Below are 23,437 nucleotides of genomic sequence, written 5' to 3' on the forward strand. Positions count from 1 at the left end.
ATGAGCAGCACGCTACTCATAAAATGGACTACTACGCACAAATGTGGTTTAATTGTATGTAAACAATCATCAAGACTAAGTCTTCTTTCTTTTGTTGCACTTAGTATGTGGGGCTGTGGTTAGACACAATTTGGGAGGGAAGTAAAACAAGCAAGACATTTTTCCTGAATTTAACCATTGGCACATAAACATAAGCTACATTGAGCAAATAAAATAGTCACTTGTTTGTCCTAAAACCAAACAAATAAAATAATTGATGGTAAAGATGTTTTGGGAAACTGCTAACCTGTCCTGGTTTGTTTTTCCCATTTCAAATGATTTGTCCATTTGTTGATTCCCTGAAGGCTCTTAGAAACCAACCATGCATCAACCAGAGAACAATAACATCATTAGCAGGCGCTGCTGGAAATGATTTTTACATAATATGGTTTAGGAATGTTTTGTACTTTCAAAGTAAGGCCTGCTGCCAACAGTAAACAGAGTCTATTGTAAATCTTTTAATAGGGTGCTTGCCTGTTACATGTTATCAATAAGATAATCAATAATGCTTCCTTTTATTGTTTAGCCAAATTGGTGTATTTCCTCTACATTGTTCCTCTCTGCTCCTTTCAAATACCTTAAATCTGAGTTGATTGTAATGGAATGGACATTGATGTAGATACAAAGCAAATGGATACACTTTTGGCTGTATACTCATGGCTATAAGTCTGAATTTAGCGTCTTTGGATATTAGGAAAAGCGCCATCTGATGTAGTATTACTTAAAATGTGAAATTGCTGATTTATATGCAGTTCATTGTTGCCTTTGTGGTTAACGCTGTACGCATTTGTCCCCTCCTAACTACACCTTGAAACATGGGGAAATGTTAAAATATTTAGTCACTACAGATTTAATGTCTACAGCAACCATTTAACATCTTTAAAATGGTGAATAGGCTAGTTTATTTTGATGATTCACAATATCTACACAAATTATCTTGTGACAAAATGAAAACATGCTATTCAATTTGCACTAGGTTGGCAGCGGTTGGCAGCCCTTTTGCTCTTTATTGAAACCACAACATGGCACATCTGGATTTGGAAATTTTCTATAATTTCTTTCTTATACTTTTGCCCAGGTTTTTTTTCATTTGATAGCGAAAAGCTGGGCAGTAATATTTTAAACAAACTTAAGCTGTGATGTATATGGTCATTGGAACGGAGTGTAATGCCCTGTTCCTGCTAATTGCATTTCTTCTTGCCCAGTGGATAACATGAAGAAAAGATCTTGGTAAATTCTGTATTTGTCTCAGTTCAGTCTTGCCAAGCACCCAGCAATCGAATCTGTTGCATTTTGCCACGGAGACAAAAACCTCAGTCATTTAATGCTGCAGTTTTTGCTCTTAAATACACTGACATCTGGGTAATTTTACTTTAGACACTATATTGATATATCAGACAAACATGCATGTTTGTCTTTTGAATATGTAATATGAAGTGTGTTTCTATCTAAAATAAAACGTGCTACTAAAATGTAACATGATATACTGGTTTGAGACATTTCAAATCTTATTGTCCCTGGGTATAGTTTTAAAAAAGAAAGAAAAATAAATAAATACAAATATATACGACCACGCCTCTAAAAAAATACGTCATGCGTACGTGATACTAGGGCCGTATGCGTGAGGGTGCAACTAGAGGACGACCAACTACATCGGTTTTACTGGTGGATTCATCGCCCACACCTCGCCGGACGTTAAGAAGAAACGGGAGGGAGAACAAAATTCGGCCCACCGTAGTCAACATTGTGTTTATTCGACGATTTTATACTTAATAAGCAACCATGAAGTTAATATGGGCTGTCAGCGCCCTTCTGTTGAGCTGTTGGCGAGTCAGCGCGTCCACAGGTAAGAATTGTTTGTCAGCCATGTTGGTTGAAAATGTAGACTTTGCCCTGACTACGAACATTTAAACTGTTCTTTCCAATTTACTGCTTTATTAACCCAAGAGCAGTTATGTTTTCTCTATGTCAAGTGTCTTTTTTTACAGCTGCCATGAATTCAAAGCGTATCCATCGTCGGTAAAAGGCAGTCAAATATTAACGGCAGCTGTGTTAGCTGCAACGTTTGTATTATCGCTAGCGAAACATTTAGCTAATTTGCGTTCCTAAATTCCCCCCTTGACGATTAACCGTCCGCTTTTTGTTTAAACAGTATTAACAACGACTGTAAAACGTTGACATTGATTGTTTTTCGGAAGCTTTTTGCCCGCTTTTGTCTTCACTGATTTTGTTCTCTCGTGCCAATCGTTAGCAAATGGTATCTGTCACATGAGCAGATAAAACTAATGGTTGTCCAGTAATAGTTGACCGTTGTAGTGTCAGCTGGACTCGTTTCGTAACGTTACAATGGGGTCATTATCCATTTGTAGTTAATGTCAGGCTTACTGTCGTTTTCACTGACCCGGGTCACGTACGTTTTCTAAACCACCTCAAACAATCGTGGTCCTTTGGTAAGCATTTCACAGCCTTTTAGGGACCGTAGCCCCCTGGCCTGTTACGTTAAAATTGATAGTTTGAGGCATATTTCGATTAAACGGTCGTCAGTTGGCTTTCATTCAGTGAGCCAGTAGGCCTGATCTTCTAATACGTAATACGCATCGGTTAACACAATACAGTATTGTGACCTTTCTGTTGTTGCAAGTTTGTTATTAAATGTTTGAGAACCTAGTGTTGACCCTGCTAGTACGCTAAGGTTTTACATGAAAGGAACTGTATTTATCCCGAGGGAAATCGTTGTGCTGCAGTTGCCATAAACTGCAAGAATGAGTGCAAATTATTATAAATGATTAATTAAGGGGCGAGTATAAAAATATATCAGATATACAAAGTCCAATATTAACTTATTATTATTTTATTATTATTATAGGCTACTTTACAATTATCATATTAACTGTCAAGTGAATGATCACTCCAGTTAGCTTGTGAGTCTTGTACATTGAGGAACTGATTCAGATGTTAAAGACACATTAAAAACCCAAACTGAGTCATTTCCCTTGTGCATTTCATCATTTACTTGAGTTTGGCAAATGCACCAACATAATATGTTGTCACAATGGACGTCATGCATAATTTTTTGCAAGGTTTCCGAAAGCACAGGAATAACAGGCTAACTTTTATTAAGCAGAGAGTAGGTACCAGCATCCAGACTGTTTATGAATGTTAAACGCAGTGTGTCAAACATACAAGAGAAGCCCTCATGCCCCTCAATGTTTCCTGCTTTGGTAATGCCAGCTCTGGAGTAGGAGAGTAAAATTAGAATTGTTACGACGAGGCAGACTGGTAGGTATGGTGACTTACTATTCCAAAAGAGCAGGACATTGTTTTACCCCATTATGTTAAATTGATGTTTAATCCAATAATTTTGGTAAATGGTGAAGAATACTGACTCAGTCATTTTGCTATTCACTGCCATTTTCAGATTTTGAATGCTTAACCTGCTCTTACTTAAATTATTATTGCAATGGTAAAATCCTACCTTGTAAGCAGTAGAAGGGACAGTGACAATTTTGAGGGTGTGGTGGTGACAAATCTGTGCTAGTCCTCCACAGCTCAATGATTAAATTGGACAAACTGGACTACTTGATTAGTGTACTTTGCAGACCAAAACATATTTCAGGACACATCCAAGGGATTCATTTGCATTGAAGGTGACAAGTATTTGCCCCTGCATCATAAGGTGTTTACATTCAAACAGTGGCCTTAAAATGGCCTCTTTTTCGAAGACTGTCTGTTTCCATGCAGGTCACTGCTTTCATCAGGTTGGAACCATTGCCGGCCATCTTCTGTTAGAAAGGAAATTGCATTGTACTAGCTTTTCCTGTTTGGTCTTGTAATGGCAAATATTGCACATGATATATATCCGGACTCAAATGTTAGAATGCTTATATCTGCAATAAGAAAATTGTATTTATCTTGTATAGACTTATAAGTTTAAGGAGATATATTGCACTGAAATGTAGATTCCTCAAATGTGTATCCAACAGACCACTCAGACAGGTCACACCTCTTCTATTGTTTTATGCTCAGAACTCCCCCGGCTGTATATTCAAACTGCCACCCCTCACATGACTGACCAATTGAGAGCATTGCATTGTTGTTATGGTGAACTGAAGCCATTGTTGTTGCCAGGATAAGACACCTGAGTACCCACTGAGTGAGTACTGTTCCTGGCCATTCCTGGATCGGATGGACCTCCATGTTCTTACTGTATCCAAGAACATGAAGCCTCCGTTGTTTGATTAAATACTCTTTGCTTGATTATTACAACCGTTATGATCTCATTTTCTCACTACAGTCTGAAAATGTACTTAGTTGAAGTCGGCCTGAAAATAACATCTTTTCAAAAGGCTGAGTTAATTCCAATTTGAATTGTTTTTCAACCAGATGGCTGAATGAAAAAAATAGAGATAAAGCATGTATTTGCTCCTCTTCTTTTATTGCTTATCACATCTCATGCCATCTCTCTATCACTTTAAATATTACATAGTTTACCTGTATGTTGAAATGATACATTTCCATGCTTTTGTAATTTTTTTAGACCATTTATCCGGTTGTTGATATGTAAATATTAACTATGAAACTTGTTCTCTGAAAGGGCCCTAATCACACAGAGCTGACCCTTCTGTATTAAAGCTGATGGCTTAATGCAATACATAGATTAGTCACATTTCATCTGCTCTCACCTGATTCTTCTTTGGGACACTGTGGCCCAGCCCTAGACTATATTTAATTTTGAACTTTCAAACAGCATGTTCTAAGAAGTTGACCTTTGGAAAAGGTGAGGAACCCACTTGGCTACAAACGTCACATGTTATACATGTAGAGAGAGACTGAGACTCATGTTCAGCCTGTTTTGTTTTGTCTGTTATTGATGTCTGTGTTTACAGTTTTGATAGGAAAGGTTTGGAAAATAGTGTTTCCCCAACACAAAATTAGGCACATCATAAGGATATGCATCTGTTTTTTTAAGATTATGGTTTTATGCAAGTTTATGGTTTGATCTTAAGGGTTCATTTTCATGTGTGCTGTTGCTCTTCTTATGGGTGCTGGGTAACCATGGGCATTGGGCCCAGCCCTTGATATGTCCAGGATTTTTCTGAGAAGAGGGGAACAAGCTGGCTGTTTTTCAGCCGCTTGTGTGAGAATGTTATTCTTCTCTGGACACGCCTACGTTTATAATCCCCTGACCACCACTGAGTGAGCAAACAACCCTGGCCTGCTATGAATATGGAGAGCTGGGATACAGAAGGCAAACAAATACCTAAACTGCCTTATCCACCAGAAAGTGATATTGTATGGAAAAAAGTGGTTTATGCACATTAAATTGAAACCATAAAAAAAGGTTTTTGACACGGCCACCCACCACGGTACAGCCTCATCAAACCCATAACTTAAGCATTTCAGAGGTATTCTATCAGTAAATAGGGTTGGATTTTCTTTTTTTAAATTGATCATGTTGAATTCAAAATAATCAATAATACATGATGGCGATATGCTTAATGTTTGCATTTGCCTTTCATTGGGTGGTGTTTGTTTTGAATTCAATGTACATTCAGGTGCATGCGTAGCCCGTCGTAAATCGTTGGCGCAATTCTCACTAAAATAGTCTATGTGTTGGCCCAGTTTAAAATCCTGTCCACGGCTGGCTGAGAGTAGCCTGACACCGCCCGCCTACGTACTTCCTCTCAATTTTCATTTCCCTTCAGTAGTCAGTCTGGGCATGTTGTATATTAGTGGGTTTTCTCCGCCAGATTTTTGGCGGTCCAATCAGCGAACGGAGGGAGTGGCTGAGAGCAATGACGTTGAGTTTCAGTTGTCAGAAGCCGGCGCATGACGTATAATAAGTCACGACCAAACGTTATGTGATTGTTTGGGAGATCCAGAGTGGCACTGGGAAGATCCAATAGTTTCAAACTTCAACAGACACCCACCTTCAAGTGGGTTAACGTTTGTCAATGGAGCGATTCCAGACCTTTTGCACAAATGAAATTAAGTACGATGGTCTGGCAGGACCAGGCTAGACTGACGGCACGAGGCACAGCAGAAAATCCTTGGTGCATGTCCTAATCCTTTCAAGGAATTTTAATTTTGTGAAATGTTTTTCATTTCCCCTCGCCTTCTTTTCTCTTCATGTTCTCTTTAATTCATTGTGTATTGTTTTTATTGCATGACAATGCTATTGGATTATCTTTTAATGTTTTGGTTTTGTTTCCTATGAATGCCTTTTTAGGGATGTATCGATTTGAGATTTTATATATACCTACCTACAGGCCTAATAATAATAAATTGTGTTATTTCTAAACCTTTTTATCTTATAAACTGAGAAAAAAATTAAAAGCAAAAATGAAGTAATTTTAGTGAAATGGGTTTAACTTCATCGTGTACATAACAGATTGGAAATTCAGTTTATGCCTTGACGCTCTAATCTCAGATCGTCTCGAGTCATCCCTAAATTGCCTTTTATGTTGCATTTTTTTTTTTTTTTTTTTATCTCGATAGATCAGTATCGGACAAAAACATTTCGCAAAATAACTGTGAAAATGTTGCTCTGATCTATGCTTTTTGTATGTGCATGCTTATATATTTTGATTTAATTTGTGTTTTTATTAACTTTCTTTCTTATTCTTTTCTTCCTTTTGCTTGTCTTCTTCCATCGTTAATCACCAAAACCATGAAATCACCTGGCTTGCTTGACTATATAAAACAATATCTTGAAATCTTTGTTTTGCTGGGCTGACTGTAAACGGCGCTCAGCGGGCTTCACCAAGTGTCCCCTGTCTCGTATGAAGCTGGTCAGTGGCAGTGCACAGCTGCACTGTGAGGTGATAGGGAACCCCATCCCAGAGGTGCAGTGGTGGTTTATAGAGGGTGAAGAGCCCAACGAGACCCTCACCCAGCTCTTTGACGGAGCGCGGGATGACCGTGTTCAAATAAATGCAACGTATATTACACACGCCACCAGCACCATTCTGCTCACTGAACTCGCCCTCAACGACTCGGGCACGTACGAGTGCCGCGCATCCAACGACCCCGACCGCAATGAACTGAAGAAGACGCCAAAAATCAAGTGGATCCGCTCGCAGGCAAATATTATTGTGATCGAATGTGAGTGGCAGAGAGGAAGCATGAGGAGAAAGTAGCTTGGCTATTCTCTCCTCATTAGTGAACTCCTGGACATTGAGCTCCCATGCTTTCCGGTCCACTACCCATCCAGTACCCGTCCTTCTTCAACCCAGTATACACTCTCCCCCTCTCCTCTCCCCAAAGGCTCCAGTGTTTCCCTGTAGTAGAACACATACCTGGTCATAAAGCGTGGCTGGGCTGCTCCCTGATCCTGTTTTTCCTGACACACCACATCTTCAGTCTGATGCCTTTTTTTTTTTTTTTTTTTGTCAGTGATAACCTAGGGTTTCCAGCCTATAATACTGATCATAAGGTTGAAAACTCGCCAATGGATTCTGCAGGAAAATTATTGTATGTTAACAAAATACAAATATTAAGTAATTTAGAGAGAAAAACAAAAGGGGTGTCAGATTAATTGATTAGTATTGCTTCTTAGTAGATATACATTTTTCTAGCATGTTCTTTAATTGATACTAACATTGACATTGCCCCTTCTGTTAATGCTTGTAGAATCCTGTGACTTAAAGCCTGCTTAACCGTAGGCACAGGAGATGGCAACTAATTATTAAAATTACAATTTCAACCATGGGGTATCTTTCTACCTTTTGGTCCAGTATTCTTTTTTGTCACTTTGGAAGAATTGGCCCATTTCTTCACCCAATCGAAGCAAAATATTTTTTAATAAATTGTACCATGAGATGGCAGTGACACTGCCATAATTTTTCGTCCCTCCTTGTTGCTTCTTCTGCTTGTTGTTGTTTTTAAGACCTTTTCCCAGTTACCATCTTGTAGACTTCCATATCTAGTACATTTCCAGTAAACCTCTGTCTCTCCTTCATTCTACTGTTGTTGGGAGGGAGCCTCTCCATTTTGGGGAGCTCTCTCCTTTCTTGGAAAATTCTATGCATTTGTTCAGAATTTGTTCTTGTGTTGCAATGTTTTCTTTGTTTCAATAGTAAGACTTAATGTTTTCTTTCTCAAACTTGGTAAGTTGAAGGACTTTGTAGCTGTTTCTTTAGACCCCACTTGACCACTTAACACTCGCCAAATGTTTCAACAAAAAATTATATGTAAAATCCAAATCCATATTAATATCATAGAGGCAGTAAAGAATAACCTCGAACCCATTAAGTGTTACATGGTTTGCCTTGTAACATTTTCTTTCATCAAATCAATTATTTCTGTGGCAAGTGTCTCTTGTTAAGAGAACAAACTTTAAATTAAACAATGTTTTAAAAAAGATATATAATGTCAGTAGTAATGGAGTGTTATCGTATTAAGACATTCAGCCTTGCAAAGGCAGTAACTACAGAGGAATTTAAATTGGAAAAAAAATAGTGTTATCAGTCTGACCTGGCTTCAGTTTTACCTAAGGCTAGTCATGGCTTCCTCACAAGCTAGCGTGGTTATACAGTTATTCAGTTACTCCGTTTCGTCTTAGTAGGGCATCCTTGATGTCTTAACCAGCAAATATGTTGTATAATGCCAGTAAACTGAAGTATTAATTTTTTTTTAGAAAGGATAATGATAATATTTTTTCTCCCTCTGTTTATTTAAAGCCCCGAACATCATTTCGGAACCATCTGAGGTCACCAACCAGACCTCTGCAATCCTCAGCTGCAACTTGACAGCGACCAACCTTCCCATCAAGGGCTCCCACTGGTTGCTCAATGGCAAAGTCATTGAGAAGTCCAAGTCCACTGAGGCCCTTCCATTCACAGTCTACCGGTAAGTAGCTACAACCCAAAGTAGTCTATGTGGTACAATAATAAGAATGTTCTTAGTCTTGAATGTTTTTATTTGGCTGAATTTATATGCCAACAATGTCCCAATAATTGTAAAGTAGAAGCTTTCCTTATCTGAATGCGGCTTGGTTTTACATATAGAGATTTAATTCCATGTTTTGAAGCACACCAAATCGGCTTTAATTCTTGCAGTACATGTCCTATGGGCTTAAAAGCTGAGTGTTGATGATATTAGAAGACAGTTATCTCTTTCTCAGCCTGAAAGAGAGCTGCTGGCCAACACATCTTGCTCTAGCTTTTATGTCTTTACTCCGATTCTAATGCTGTCCCTTTCTGGTTTTCCTTCTACAGTTAAAAGACATCTTTATCCTCTAATGTTCTCTCCCTTGCCTTTTGCTTGTCTGTGGACCCAACCCCTCACACTATCCTCCCTTCCTCCATTAGCAGCAGAGCTAGGGGCGCTATACAGGCATTCACTGCTCTTGATTAGCAGAGAGATGGAGCGTGCAGTCGTGCAGCTCTGCCGGTAGTGTTGGCAGCAGGGATAAGCGCCTCTAGCACTGTGTTCACTTGCCATGACCTTAATTCCCCGTTAGACAGAGCAGGCAGGTCTATGCAGGAAAACAGCCCCAGACAATAATAGTTTTATTGTGGTAACCATTACGAAACTTGGAAGTATTTGTTGAATGGACAAACAGAATTTATTTTCTTACTCCTTGGCTCATGAGCATTAAAAGTTCAATTGTGAATGTTCTACTCATTATCGTGCCTTCAGCAGAATCGGTTAAATGTCATCACTTGCTAAATGATTGGACGCCTTCATTTCTATTCATGTGGATTATTGCAAGGAGTTCTCGTATCCTTAATTCTTCTTTTTTTGAATAGTTTGGACAAGATCGGCCACACTTCCACTGGAAAGTACGAATGCGTTTTCGAGACTGAACCCGAGGTGAAGCAAGCAATTGAAGTCAAATGTAAGTTAATTAATAAATATCTTTTGCTTTCATTGGTTTTTACTACTAATAAGAATAATTTAGGGCATTGGTCATTTATTTCATAATAAATACTTCCATAATCTAATTTGAATGCCTTTTTCTTCCTGCTTTAGCACTTCCCCACGTTGTTGCCTATAAACACTCTGAGCATGGCAATGAGAACGACAAAGGTGTGATGGTCTGTGTGAGCCATGGCTATCCACTGCCCACCAACTGGGTCTGGTTCAAAGACGAAGATGGCACCCAAGTGGTATGCGTCTCTTATAAATGGCCGTCTTTTTTTTTGTCTTAAAAATTATTCATGATATGTTTTAATGTTCTCTTCTAACCCAGAAACACAAACCTTAACCTTTTTAATATTGCGATGGTTTCCAAGTTGCAAAGGATGCATGTCCAGTTCCTCAGTTGTAAAATAAATGAATGAAATGGGCTCATCTGTCTTTTGCTATTTGCATTAATAACATGTTGCATTAAACTTGACCCTCAGCCTATCATCAATGGCACCAGCGACAAATATGAGATCAAGAGCGCCCCTAACAAGACCACTCTGAGCGTGAGTGACCTGAACATCGAGCAGGACGTGGGAGACTACATCTGCTCTGGAACCAATGAACTGGGCACGAGCAGCGACAAGGTCTACCTGCGTGTCCGCAGTCGCCTGGCCGCTCTCTGGCCCTTCCTCGGGATTGTGGCCGAGGTCATCATCCTGGTGACCATCATCTTCATCTACGAGAAGAGGAGAAAGCCCGATGACGTCAACGACGGTACGTACGCTACACTGCCTCCCTGCCTAACATTGCATCATAGATCGCGTTCACACCGACATTAGCACTGCGTGATGAAATGCTGCGGCGTCATTCATTACAATGAGAAGTCTTTCCTGATACTGAAGCATCACTCCACGGCCAGTGCTGTCCTTCTTTTTTTTTTTTTTTTTTTTAACACAGTATTGTCGTCGGCCTGAACAGCCAATTAGGCTCGGTTGGTGATGTAAAAACGTGTTGCTACTGTTCCTAATAAAAAAGCTTTTAATAGAAAATAAATACCCTCTTTTCCTGAATAGTTAACTATCAAAGTGGCTGTGAAACTACCCACCAGATTTCAATGTATTGACATGTTCAGGTTATATATGGCTATTTCTCATCTAAACCTCTGTGTTAATGTGTGGCTAAAAATAGCAAAGAAGCCTCCTTTTTAAAAGTGGTTTTGAACAAAAACGCATCAAACGGTAGGCCTAGTTTACTCAACAGTGAGTTCAGATTTAGTTAGGGCCAGTTGGAACGCAGCGAAACTCATTGACCTTACGTTGGAGCTCTATACAGTGTAGTGGCATGCATTCAATACAAACCTTTAATTGTATTTGGTTTTGCTGTTATTTACATTTTAATATAAAGATCAGGTGTAAACAGTTTTTAATAGAAACTATTATTTTATTATTTACTTTTTTACTTCTCTGTTCGCTGCTGATTTTGCATTTTGGTAAGTGAACAAAACTGCATGTCAGACTGAAGTGGTTGAGCTGAGATGACGGCGTGGAAAAAGCTATGGGAGTCTGAATGAACTGCTTTCATAGTCGCCACTTCTAAGAGGAATGTGCTCAAAGATTTGGTCACTCTTTCACTGGCCCTGCGATTGGAGCAAAGTTAAAATATCTTCGTTCCACGTCACATTGGACCTTTTTATTTGAATCCTATGTTTGAGCCAATGAAAGAGTCAAATGAAACTCTGAAACTAAGTGAAATGTTTTGACACGGTATTGGATTGGTAGAAAATTGCAACGTATTGGCATTCTGTGTGCATGCCTTTTGCATCTTGTACTTTTCTGCATGATAAATTATAGGGAACCTCCTCTTCTCTAGATCAGCAGCACATCATTTACATTTCTCTCATTCACCATTTGGCAACAGAGCCAGTCTACTCTTGCCTTACCTTGATCTGGTGTGAATACTGCCCCACACACTGTACATGCCAGGTCTTGTGTAAGCTCTGCCAGATGAAGTACTTTTTACTTTTATTAGAGCCACTGCAGTATTCCTATTGTGTCTTTTTGCCTGTATTGCATGAGCCTCTAAGGGGTGACTGTAAGATTTACAACACATATATTTAGGAATGGCATTTTCAAATGTACAGGTCCTTCTCATATAATTAGCATATTGTGATAAAGTTGATTATTTTCCATAATGTAATGATAATAATTGAACTTTCATATATTTTAGATTCATTGCACACCAACTGAAATATTTCAGGTCTTTTGTTGTTTTAATACTGATGATTTTGGCATACAGCTCATGAAAACCCCAAATTGCTATCTCAAAAAATTAGCATATCATGAAAAGGTACTCTAAACGAGCTCTTAACCTAATCATCTGAATCAACTAATTAACTCTAAACACCTGCAAAAGATTCCTGAGGCTTTTAAAAACTCCCAGCCTGGTTCATTACTCAAAACCGCAATCATGGGTAAGACTGCCGACCTGACTGCTGTCCAGAAGGCCATCATTGACACCCTCAAGCAAGAGGGTAAGACACAGAAAGAAATTTCTGAGTGAATAGGCTGTTCCCAGAGTGCTGTATCAAGGCACCTCAGTGGGAAGTCTGTGGGAAGGAAAAAGTGTGGCAGAAAACGCTGCACAACCAGAAGAGGTGACCGGACCCTGAGGAGGATTGTGGAGAAGGGCCGATTCCAGACCTTGGGGGACCTGCGGAAGCAGTGGACTGAGTCTGGAGTAGAAACATCCAGAGCCACCGTGCACAGGCGTGTGCAGGAAATGGGCTACAGGTGCCGCATTCCCCAGGTCAAGCCACTTTTGAACCAGAAACAGCGGCAGAAGCGCCTGACCTGGGCTACAGATAAGCAGCACTGGACTGTTGCTCAGTGGTCCAAAGTACTTTTTTCGGATGAAAGCAAATTTTGCATGTCATTCGGTAATCAAGGTACCAGAGTCTGGAGGAAGACTGGGGAGAAGGAAATGCCAAAATGCCTGAAGTCCAGTGTCAAGTACCCACAGTCAGTGATGGTCTGGGGTGCCATGTCAGCTGCTGGTGTTGGTCCACTGTGTTTTATCAAAGGCAGGGTCAATGCAGCTAGCTATCAGGAGATTTTGGAGCACTTCATGCTTCCATCTGCTGAAAAGCTTTATGGAGATGAAGATTTCATTTTTCAACAAGACCTGGCACCTGCTCACAGTGCCAAAACCACTGGTAAATGGTTTACTGACCATGGTATTACTGTGCTCAATTGGCCTGCCAACTCTCCTGACCTGAACCCCATAGAGAATCTGTGGGATATTGTGAAGAGGAAGTTGAGAGACACCAGACCCAACACTGTGGATGAGCTTAAGGCCGCTATCGAAGCATCCTGGGCCTCCATAACACCTCAGCAGTGCCACAGGCTGATTGCCTCCATGCCACGCCGCATTGAAGCAGTCATTTCTGCGAAAGGATTCCCGACCAAGTATTGAGTGCATAACTCACACATGGGCATTTTACGGCCCGCGGGCCAGACCCGGCCCGTGGGCTGTCTCAGTCCGGCCCGCGACATCCACGGAGAAAAGAAGAAGAAGAAAAAAAAAAATCCCGCATTATAGAGGCTTATGAGTTTGAACTGCTATACGATCTGATTGCAACAGAGGGCGCTATTTTAATTTGGAATGGGTGAAAATGCGCTTCCTTGACTCTTGCATAGACAGTTTGATGATCATCAGGATGAGTGCTGTGAAAAAGAGGAAAGTTGATTCGGAATGTCGTGTTTTTAACACCGAGTGGACTTCTAAATATGTTGTTACTCATGTGGGTTCAAAGGCTGTATGCCTAATATGCCAAAATGCAATTTCCGTTTTCAAAGAATATAATATTAAGAGACATTTTTCGACCAAGCATGCCAACTATGCCACCAACCTATCGTCGCAGGAGAGAGAACAAAAGGCCCTGAAATTGTCCTCCGATTTAACCGCCCGTCAGAATACTTTTGTGAAGCAGACGGCCATACAAGAGACAGTCACAAAAGTAAGCTACATGCTGGCTCATAAGCTAGCCAAACACAGCAGGTCGTTCTCAGAGGGCGAGTTTGTGAAAGACTGTATGGTTGAGACTGCTAGCATCCTGTGCCCTGACAATAAAAGTCAGTTTGAAAAAATCAGTTTGAAAAAATCAGTCTGTCTCGTCGGACCGTTACCAGGCGTGTGGAAGTGATTGATAAAGACTTGTCTGATAAACTGCTAAAGAGAGCAGCCGACTTCACCTATTTTTCCATAGCTCTGGATGAGAGCACCGATATCAAAGACACCGCCCAGCTACTTATTTTCATAAGAGGGATCACTGATGAGTTTGAAATCGTGGAGGAATTTCTTGCCATGGAATCGATGAGAGGGACAACGCGGGGCTGTGACCTCTACGAATGCGTGTCAGGATGTTTGGAGAGATACAACCTGCCATGGACTAAATTACTGAACGTGACCACTGATGGATCTCCGAACCTCACCGGTAAAAACGTCGGACTTTTGCGGAGGATACAGGACCGGGTGAAAGATGACAATCCCAACTCACATTTGATTTTCCTACACTGCATCATCCACCAAGAATCCCTGTGTAAATCTGTGTTGCAACTGGATCATGTCACCAAAACGGTGGTAAAACTCGTAAACTTAATCCGGGCCCGAGGGCTCAACCACCGCCAGTTTATTCAGCTGCTGGAGGAAAGTGGAGCAGAGCACACGGACGTGCTGTACCACTCCAGTGTTCGCTGGCTGAGCCTGGGAAAGGTGCTGCATCGTGTGTGGGAGTTGAAAGGAGAGATCGTGACGTTTCTGGGGAATGTAGGTAAAGCAGACGAGTTTACAGAGTTGCAAGACTTGGATTGGATGTGTGACTTTGCATTTGGGGTGGATGTACTGAGCCATCTAAACGACCTAAATGTGAAGTTACAGGGGAAGAACGCATTTGTGCATGAGCTGTATTCACACGTGACAGCGTTCAAAGCCAAGCTGATCCTGTTTTCTCGACATATGAGCAACAAGTGTTTCACACATTTCCCAACGCTGGCTACACTGGATGTGCCACCGCGCCACACTGACAGATACTCCACTACTCTGACACACCTCCACAATGAGTTCAACCGCCGTTTCTCTGACTTTGAGAAGATTGAACCAGAACTGGAGCTGGTGTCCACTCCCTTCTCATTCGACAGCGAGAAAGCGCCCCCAGATGTGCAACTCGAACTGATTGACATCCAGTGCGATCTGACTCTGAAAGAGAAGTTCAGCACCTCCACACTGGACAGCTTCTATGGCTCACTGAACGAAACGCAGTTCCCGAACCTACGCAGGCATGCACGGATGATGCTCGTTTTGTTTGGCTCCACCTATGTCTGCGAACAAACATTTTCCGTGATGAACTACAACAAGTCACGTTACAGATCACGTCTGACGGATGAACATCTGTCCTCTGTGTTGCGCATTGCAACATCACACATGACGCCAGACTTTGATGATCTTGCAAAGGGAGGTGACCGTCTGCATTGTTCCCATTAACTGACAACCCTTACTCCGTGTGTGCACAAAGCTGTGGACATGTACACAGACAGTGGACACATACACGGGTCCATTCGGACTTTTTGGAGCTTCACGGATACAGAGACAATTTGTGCACTATCAATCGGCAGCAAGATAACTGCCAGAGTTGTTAAAACAGTGTGAGTATTAAAAACCACTGTCTATTTTTTTCTGATGAGCATTTCAATGCAATAATTTAGTTACAACAGCTGGATGCAATGTTTTTTTTGTTTTTGCAATGTGAGTAATTTCTCACAGTTGTAATTTAAAGGAGTTGTGTGTTTCTCCATAAATAAAATCATATAAAAAGCCTAATATTTTCTTCATTGAGTGATGCAGGTCTGTTACACAAATATAACAGTCTCACTGAATCATAGTTAATTGTTGCAGAGTTGTTAATTGTAATATTCATGATCATGTATTTGTTTAAAAAGGGCTAGTGAATAACACAATCAAGCCCACCAAATCTATGTACCGGTAGTTTAAAGTAATTCTGCACTAAATATTTCATGTTTAAATTTTATTTCCAATTGTGTGGCCCTTCACTTACTTTAACGGAGTCAGTATGGCCCACTGGAAAAACATATTGCCCACCCCTGGCATAACTGAACATAATTATTTGAAGGTTGACTTTTTTGTATTAAAAACACTTTTCTTTTATTGGTCGGATGAAATATGCAAATTTTTTGAGATTTTTGGGATTTTTGGTTTTTCTTTACTTTTTTGCCAAAATCATCAATATTAAAACAATAAAAGGCTTGAACTACTTCAGTTGTGTGTAATGAATCTAAAATATATGAAAGTCTAATGTTTATCAGTACTTTACAGAAAATATTGAACTTTATCACAATATGCTAATTATATGAGAAGGACCTGTAATGCTATATTAAAAAAAAAACATGGCTTTTCTAGATCACAAACAACGTTTGCGTGTTGAATTGCTGGATATTTTTTTTTTAAGGATTCGGTTGTATTATACGTTGTCAGAAATGCCATAGGTTGGCATGCATCAGTTCATGTTAAGTTGGATTTGATCATAACCTACGGAGGATGTTATGTTCTAACATTAACTATCATCACATATTGCAGAGTGTAACCTTCTATCAACTGACTTTGTCTTGTTTGTTTTTTTGCTTTCTTTCATTGATCATTTACTGCTGTCCAGATGAGGACTCAGGAGCTGCTCCTCTGTAAGTATAGTCAGCCGCCTAGAACCTTGATAATCACAAAAGATTTATTTTTGTTTTTACAGAACTAATGTTCTCTCTGTAATGTATTTTTCAGGAAGAGCAATGCCAATGCAAATCACAAGGAAAAGAACGTGAGGCAAAGGAATGCTAACTAGTAGCTGAAGGAGGTGAGTGAAACGGCCCAATGAAGTTAATCTTGAAATGAAAGTCAAAACTGCATACCACAGGCAATTTCTATTCACTGTCTGCCTGTTATAGTCCCTTCATCAAAAGAGTATGACCTAATTTACCATTGTCTACTTTTGTCTTTCTAGATGGATATCCAGATGGGAGTCCAGGATACTGCTGTTGTGTTGCACATCAGATTGTGCACCCTGCAATTTTAAGAACCTTTTTGTGCTTGGGTGTTTGTTTAAAGAAGTTGATGATTTCCTCTTGTTTTGTTTTGTTCTCTATTCTTCTTCACATGGTGCAGCCAGAGAACATAGTGTGAACTAATTTCAGCTAGAAGCCGTGGGGCAAATATTGCATGAGTTTAAACGCTGTTCTAGCAAAGTGCGTGTTTGTTGTAAAATCATTAGAATGTTCACGTGAGGTATGCTTAGTATATGGTTATTTTTGTTGATGCATCCTACGCCGACCTCACGGTTGTCAAGTCTTGCTTTTATATTCTCCGATCTGGAATGATAACTTGTAAAACAGCACAAGTTCAGTTGAGAGGATCTGAAAAATGTCTGATCCTGATACATCACTGCCATCCGTATAGCAATGACCAAGCTTGAATTCACATGTGTGATCGGTCCCTACACTGCCACAAACCTCCAGCAACAGTTTTATACTTTCTTAACGAGCACCATTTTTCTCTTTTTTTTTGCATTTGGTAACCGGCTAGAAATATTAGACTTAAAACTAAATGAAGGAATTACTAAGATTTAATGTCAGCTTTGATTTGTTGCCATAAGAAATTAGAGCTATTTTAGTAAGAAAGCATCTGACCTTTTTCCTTTTTTTTTTAAATCGTGCTTTCATTAACTTTTCTTATTCGCTTATTTTAGATTAAATAATCAGAGTTTTACCAATGTTTTTGTTTGCCAATGTCACATCCACAGTAAAACAATTCTGTAAAGGACCAAGTTGAACGCAATGATAAAACTACGCACTGACGGATACATTTTAAAAGAAGATGGTTTTTCTTTCTCGCTCGTTGGGATCCGAGATGAAACGTCTCTGTGCGATTTGTTGGACCATCGTCTCTGCTCCCTTCACTTTGTAGATGATGCAGAAGCCATATGTTCCATTTAACCTGACTAGTGTTGTGATTGGATGTTGCCATTTCAGAGTTACACAAATATAAAATACATAGCCAGGATTGTGTAAATTGTTCCACCTTCCACGTACATTGAACACCATCTGTACGACTTGCTCAAATTGAAATAAAGGTGTTGGATTTTATGTCTGTTTAACTTGCTTAATTTTTGTACTCAAATTGCTTAGAAAATGTGGAGAAATAGCTGCCCATATTCAAATTATTTTTAGCTGGTAGGATATACTGTTCTGCGAATAAATTCTAACAGTATCAGGGAATGGCTAATTCAGAAAGGGTTAATACAATTGAATTTGAAAGTGTTCCTGGAAGTTATCTCTAAAGCATGTTGTACTTTGTGAGCCAGACTTCCAAGCTCCACTGTAAAGTGTGTAGCAGTGACAGATTGATTGACAAGAGAAAAAGGTATGAGTTAAAAAATGTGTTAAATTTAAAATAACTCACTGAAATCTTAAATGATCATCTAAGAGCCCTACTGCAGGTGCATGCGTATAAAGCCTTTATATACTGTCTATAGTATAAAGCTTACCGCAGTCCAATGGGGAATCCATATTTTATTTATATATATATATATATATATATATATATATATATATTCTTTCACATACCATTCTTATAGAGGTTCTACTTACATGATCTCATTAAGTTTCCCCCAGCACAAATGTCTGTGTCTGATTTAGGCCAAGACGCACAAGAATTTGAAAAAAAAAAGTATTTTTTAAAATATTTATAATGTGTTAAGATTTATAATAATCTAGTTTTACAATGAATTATTAGTGCCTCGCTCTGAGGTAAAAAAAAAAAAAAAAAAAAAAACGTTCAGTTGCTCAGGAAGCGTGAGCTTGCAATCTGTATATTTCTCCACAGGATGGCGCCATTTGACCAATAATGGGAGGTCCAGCCTTAACCCAAATTAACTTCATGCAACAGGCAGGCGCAGCTGATATACAAACTGGTAAAGATCTAATAGCCACAATTGATCGCCTGGCTATAGCAGCTTTGCCCATTTCTTTGTTAAATACAGCGTCAGATAGCCTACACTCAAACCAACTTGAGATCATCTGGATGATAGAGCCGTTGGCGGTTAGCTGTGTGACCTTTGTTACCGCTTTGTCCTTTGTCCGCTTTGGCAGGTTTAATTGCTTTAAAATAGCCTATTCGTTTGATCGATAGCATTTTCTTTTTCTTTATAGGCCTACTGTCGGGGTAGGCTACTGTAGCCAATGTCCTGGTTTTGAAAAAGCGTTTTTCTTTTGTTTTCAGTTATTTTCCCCTCACTATATTGGCTACCTGTGATTGCAGCTCTGGGGTAGCCCATGCTGCCGTCTTTCTCTCTCTCTCATACACACAATAATAGCAGCCAGCCCAGGTTGCAGCCATGGCAACGCCACCGGTGCGCTGTTATCCTAAAGTGAAGTGGTGTGGATGGAAAGCAGAGGGCTGGTGCTGGTGCTTTGAACTCCACACTCCTCGTCAGTCCTCCTCCTCCGCCGACGCCCCAGTCTCGCCAGGTTCAAGGCAGTAGGCTATTGGAGTGTCTGTCCGTCTATCCGCCTTTGTCTGCCCGTGATGGATGAGGCGGAGGACGGCGAGGGCGAGCCCAAATTCCAGCAGCCTGGACCACCTCGAGGAGTCAGCTTTGCAGGATGCAAGGTAAACCGTGGTGGGAGCATCTTTACGCCAGGAGGCGGAGCCGCGTCCATTGCGCGCAAAAACTCCAACAACAACGAGCTGTGGCTGTGGCGAGACGAGGACTGCTCCGCACCTGTCAGCAGTGCCAGTGGCAGCACAGCAGCCTCTGCCCTTCTGCTGTCACGCCAGAGGGATGCTGCTGCTGCTGCTGGCGCCTCACAGTCACACCGTAGAGGGGACACTGCAGTCTCGGAGGCACGCGTAACGTTAGAAGGAGCCACCACCAGCGGTATGATATGCAACAAAAACGGAGATTGTAGAAGGGACCCGACCAGTTCAGGGAGCCTCTCCTCTCTCATCTCAAGGCAGGAGAAGCAGACAGATGGTGGAGTAGCAGCGGCTGCAATCATGGACAGCTCTGCCACTTCAGCAGCGGCGGGGTCCTTGACACAGGGGCCCGGGCCCGAGGTCAGGAGCGCCACGGCGATGGAGAAGAAGGACTCCAGAGTTTCCTTCTCCAATGCCCCGGCTAGTAAAGCACACACTCCGAGTCAGCAGTCGAGAAACTCTGTCACCTTTTCCAAAGCTGAGGACGGCTCTCAGATAGTGCCAGATGATGGAGACTCCAGGGAGAATCAGACCTACATGCAGCGGCAGTTTAGTTCCATGCTTCAGCCCGGAGTTAACAAGTTCTCCCTGCGCATGTTTGGCAGCCAGAAGGCAGTGGAGAAAGAGCAAGAGCGGGTAAAATCAGCGGGTAATTGGATTATCCACCCATACAGCGACTTCAGGTATGGGTCAAATGGAGTTAGGTTCATAAAAAGTGCTACTATATGGTGATGATAACACACTGCATGGCACTCCTTTCCCTAACTTAATATGCCAAAAGATATAGGCCTATATTCAGGTAGCCTATTTTTAAATGCTTATGCACCTACATTAAAAATATATAAAATCATAAATACACAAATCCAATAACAGCAGATGTTTACACAAATATCTTTAATGTTCATCAACAAGGGAAAGAGACATAGAACTTTAGGGGAAATAGATTTTATTGAAAAAGGCTAAGTATCTTTTTGTTGCCTAATAGGTTAAACTTCACATCTGAGAAACTGTTGTTCCAAAAGTGCATGCCTAAAGAGGACTGAGCATGTCACCTCTTTCCAAGGAGATCATGATATTTCTTTCAATCTAAGGGACAGGTAACGCTTCACAACATTGTTATTGTTATTTCCCTATGAGAATTCTGATTTCAAAGTTGTGGCTGCATGCACTGTAGATCTGTGCATTTGGGTCTTCTTCAGAAAACTCTACCTTAAACTGGCAAAACAGTATGGTCACTGCAATGTGATATAGATATTTGTAACAAGAGAGTGTCCTCAAAATGTGTTTCATTTTAAAGATGAAGTTGAACTCAAAAGTTGGAAAAGTTGCTTCAGAACCAAGGAGAGCTCCTCCAATTACCTCAAGTGTAAATCCGTCTGAAGAAAATTCCAACTACATGAATTCTCAATTGCTATAACTTATTTTTTTGTTGCATCGAAATAATATGTAATGTAATACTAAATAGTGCTTTGATGAGGACTCATGTCAAGGAACATTCCAAACCAAAAGATAGGACATTTTCTCTCAGACAGAGAGGACTCAATTCGTGACTCAGCAATGCCTGTCATGTCCTTCTTTTGCTTTGCTGGCTCCTACTAACTTTGCTCTGATCAGACAGGGCTGCAACTAGGATTGTTTTTTTTAATGTTGTGCTATCGAAGAGCAGCCAAGTTGTTCAGGACACTTTGTGTGCACTGAAAAATAATGTGGTGTTAATACACAGCCTAGGCTCTGTAGACGGGCATGTTGCTAGGATAGCCCTAAGGTGGCCCCCTTTGTTTTTGTTTACATACCTGTTTTCAGCGCCTAGGCTGTGTAATAACGCAGAATAATTTTCAGCGCACATAGGCTATATACAGTATGAACAGGTAGGGGATCGTTAGGACATTTTGACCAAAAAAGTTATTTGGACAACAAGCGTTCTCCATAATCACTGACTCCACCTTTTAATTCCTATAACCCTCTTCTCCCGCGCAAAGGTTCTACTGGGACTTCAGCATGCTGATGTTCATGGTGGGCAACCTGATCATCATACCTGTGGGGATCACCTTCTTTAAGGACGAGACCTCCACGCCCTGGATCATCTTCAACGTGGTCTCCGACACCTTCTTCCTCATGGACCTGGTGCTGAACTTCAGGACTGGCATCGTGTTCGAGGACAACACCGAGATCATCCTGGACCCCGAGAAGATCAAGAGGAAGTACCTGAAGACCTGGTTCGTGGTGGACTTTGTCTCCTCCATACCCGTGGATTACATCTTCCTCATCGTGGAGAAAGGGATCGACTCGGAGGTGTACAAGACGGCCAGGGCGCTCCGCATCGTCCGCTTCACCAAGATCCTCAGTCTGCTGCGGCTGCTCAGGCTGTCCAGGCTCATCCGCTACGTCCACCAATGGGAAGAGGTAGGTAGGCTGCCAAGCAACAGCTATGGTCCAGTGACAGGTGGAAATAATAAGCATACAGGCATTGGACCTTAGGATTCATTAGTGTTTACCTGGCATAGCTTCCCAGAGCATCCTAAGTTCCATTGAATACATTTAAAGTACGTTGCAGTAGGGCTCTGCTCAGAAATCAATACGGCAATATATCGTAATCATCATTATTTTCGTGATATCTGTATCGTATTGTCAGCTCCAAAAATGGATATTTTGAAAAACAAATCAAGTTTTAAACGATCTTTGATCGCAGTATGGCCAGTTGCTACAAATTGCTCAGTTTATATATTTTTACTCAACTACTGTATGTGGAATAACGAAATATATCACAATATGCATCATATCGCAATGTATGGTGATGTATCGTATTGTGACCCATGTATCGTGATGCGTATCGTATCATGAAGTTCTTGCCAATACCCAGCCATGCTGTGGTGCCATCATCTTTAAAGGAATGTGCACAAGCGTATATGTATGATGAATCATGCCCATGAATCTTTAGGGTATAACTAAGAAAGGCTCATCAGCTTCACTTCAGCTAGAACTCGTAGAAGTAAACTGCAGTTTTGATACTGTGACAAGGTGTTGCCCCACATCTTTAAACAGTGTTTGCTTCTGAAAAGAAAAAAAAGAGAGAGAGAGAGAAACCAGCCTGATTTTAGCTCCAATTAATAATACAGTTTTGTTTTCCAGTGCAGTGATTTATGTCAGTATGTGAGTAATTCTGTTTATGTCAGTAACAATCCTCCTCAATATAATTACCTTCCCGACACACACACACACACAATGAGGTTTTGCCATGTTGTCTAACAATAGGCCTGATTCTTGTAGGGGTGCAGTCAAGAATTCTTAAAAAAGAAAATCCTTTGTGCTTTATCAGTGGGAATGTGTGAAGGGATTTTCCGAACTCTTTATACAACCTCCTCAGACGCTTTTTTTTCTTCTAATTACAAGTGCTCTATTTTCCCTTTTTTTATAATCGTTTTAATGTGTTGTTTCCTCCAATCAGTTTAAACTATGGATACTGTCGGACTAGCTAATGCAAACACACAAGCTTTCTGGTGACATTACACACAAGTGAATGTTGTCCGTCTAGATGCATCATCATCCTGCATATGCTGCTTAAATGCAATCAACCCTGACTTGCTATGTGCATGTGCGTATGCAAACTGAGGATCCCTGTTTGGACTTATCAAGCATCTATGAATGAAATGTGAGTTATTCCGCTCTAAAAATAACTACTGCTCTTCTGATTACAGAGTGGTAAATTGAGCCTAACGAAAACCCTAATTACAGA

The 23,437-nt window shown here is 40.7% G+C and overlaps 2 protein-coding genes across 2 annotated transcripts in view; both read left to right on the top strand.

The window, feature by feature from the left end:
- Nucleotides 1-1,670: 1,670 nt before the first annotated feature.
- bsg (basigin) lies at nt 1,671-18,092 on the top strand. The gene is made up of 9 exons (XM_080033228.1): nt 1,671-1,885; nt 6,793-7,143; nt 8,721-8,889; nt 9,792-9,880; nt 10,015-10,151; nt 10,389-10,665; nt 16,616-16,640; nt 16,735-16,807; nt 16,955-18,092. Exons 1-8 carry the CDS (start codon nt 1,822-1,824, stop codon nt 16,793-16,795), a joined length of 1,173 nt encoding a protein of 390 aa, XP_079889354.1. The 5' UTR covers nt 1,671-1,821; the 3' UTR covers nt 16,796-16,807; nt 16,955-18,092.
- Nucleotides 18,093-19,533: 1,441 nt separating this feature from the next.
- hcn2b (hyperpolarization activated cyclic nucleotide-gated potassium channel 2b) overlaps nt 19,534-23,437 on the top strand; it is a gene marked incomplete at both ends in the record, with an annotated part of 36,831 nt that continues 32,927 nt past the window's right edge. Inside the window, 2 exons of the mRNA XM_080032462.1 lie at nt 19,534-20,387; nt 21,684-22,107. Coding sequence (XP_079888588.1) covers nt 19,534-20,387; nt 21,684-22,107 — 1,278 coding nt within the window. The remainder of the gene's footprint in view (nt 20,388-21,683; nt 22,108-23,437) is intronic.

Source organism: Ammodytes marinus, assembly GCF_949987685.1.
Source record: "Ammodytes marinus genome assembly, chromosome: 8".
NCBI lineage: Eukaryota > Metazoa > Chordata > Actinopteri > Uranoscopiformes > Ammodytidae > Ammodytes > Ammodytes marinus.

Bases quoted from the DNA above. Each gene is read 5' to 3' on its own strand.
- bsg (XM_080033228.1), top strand. From the start codon at position 1,822: ATGAAGTTAATATGGGCTGTCAGCGCCCTTCTGTTGAGCTGTTGGCGA. The intron at 9,881-10,014 runs GTAAGTTAATTA...TTCCTGCTTTAG, and splicing joins GCAAGCAATTGAAGTCAAAT to CACTTCCCCACGTTGTTGCC. The intron at 16,641-16,734 runs GTAAGTATAGTC...TGTATTTTTCAG, and splicing joins GACTCAGGAGCTGCTCCTCT to GAAGAGCAATGCCAATGCAA.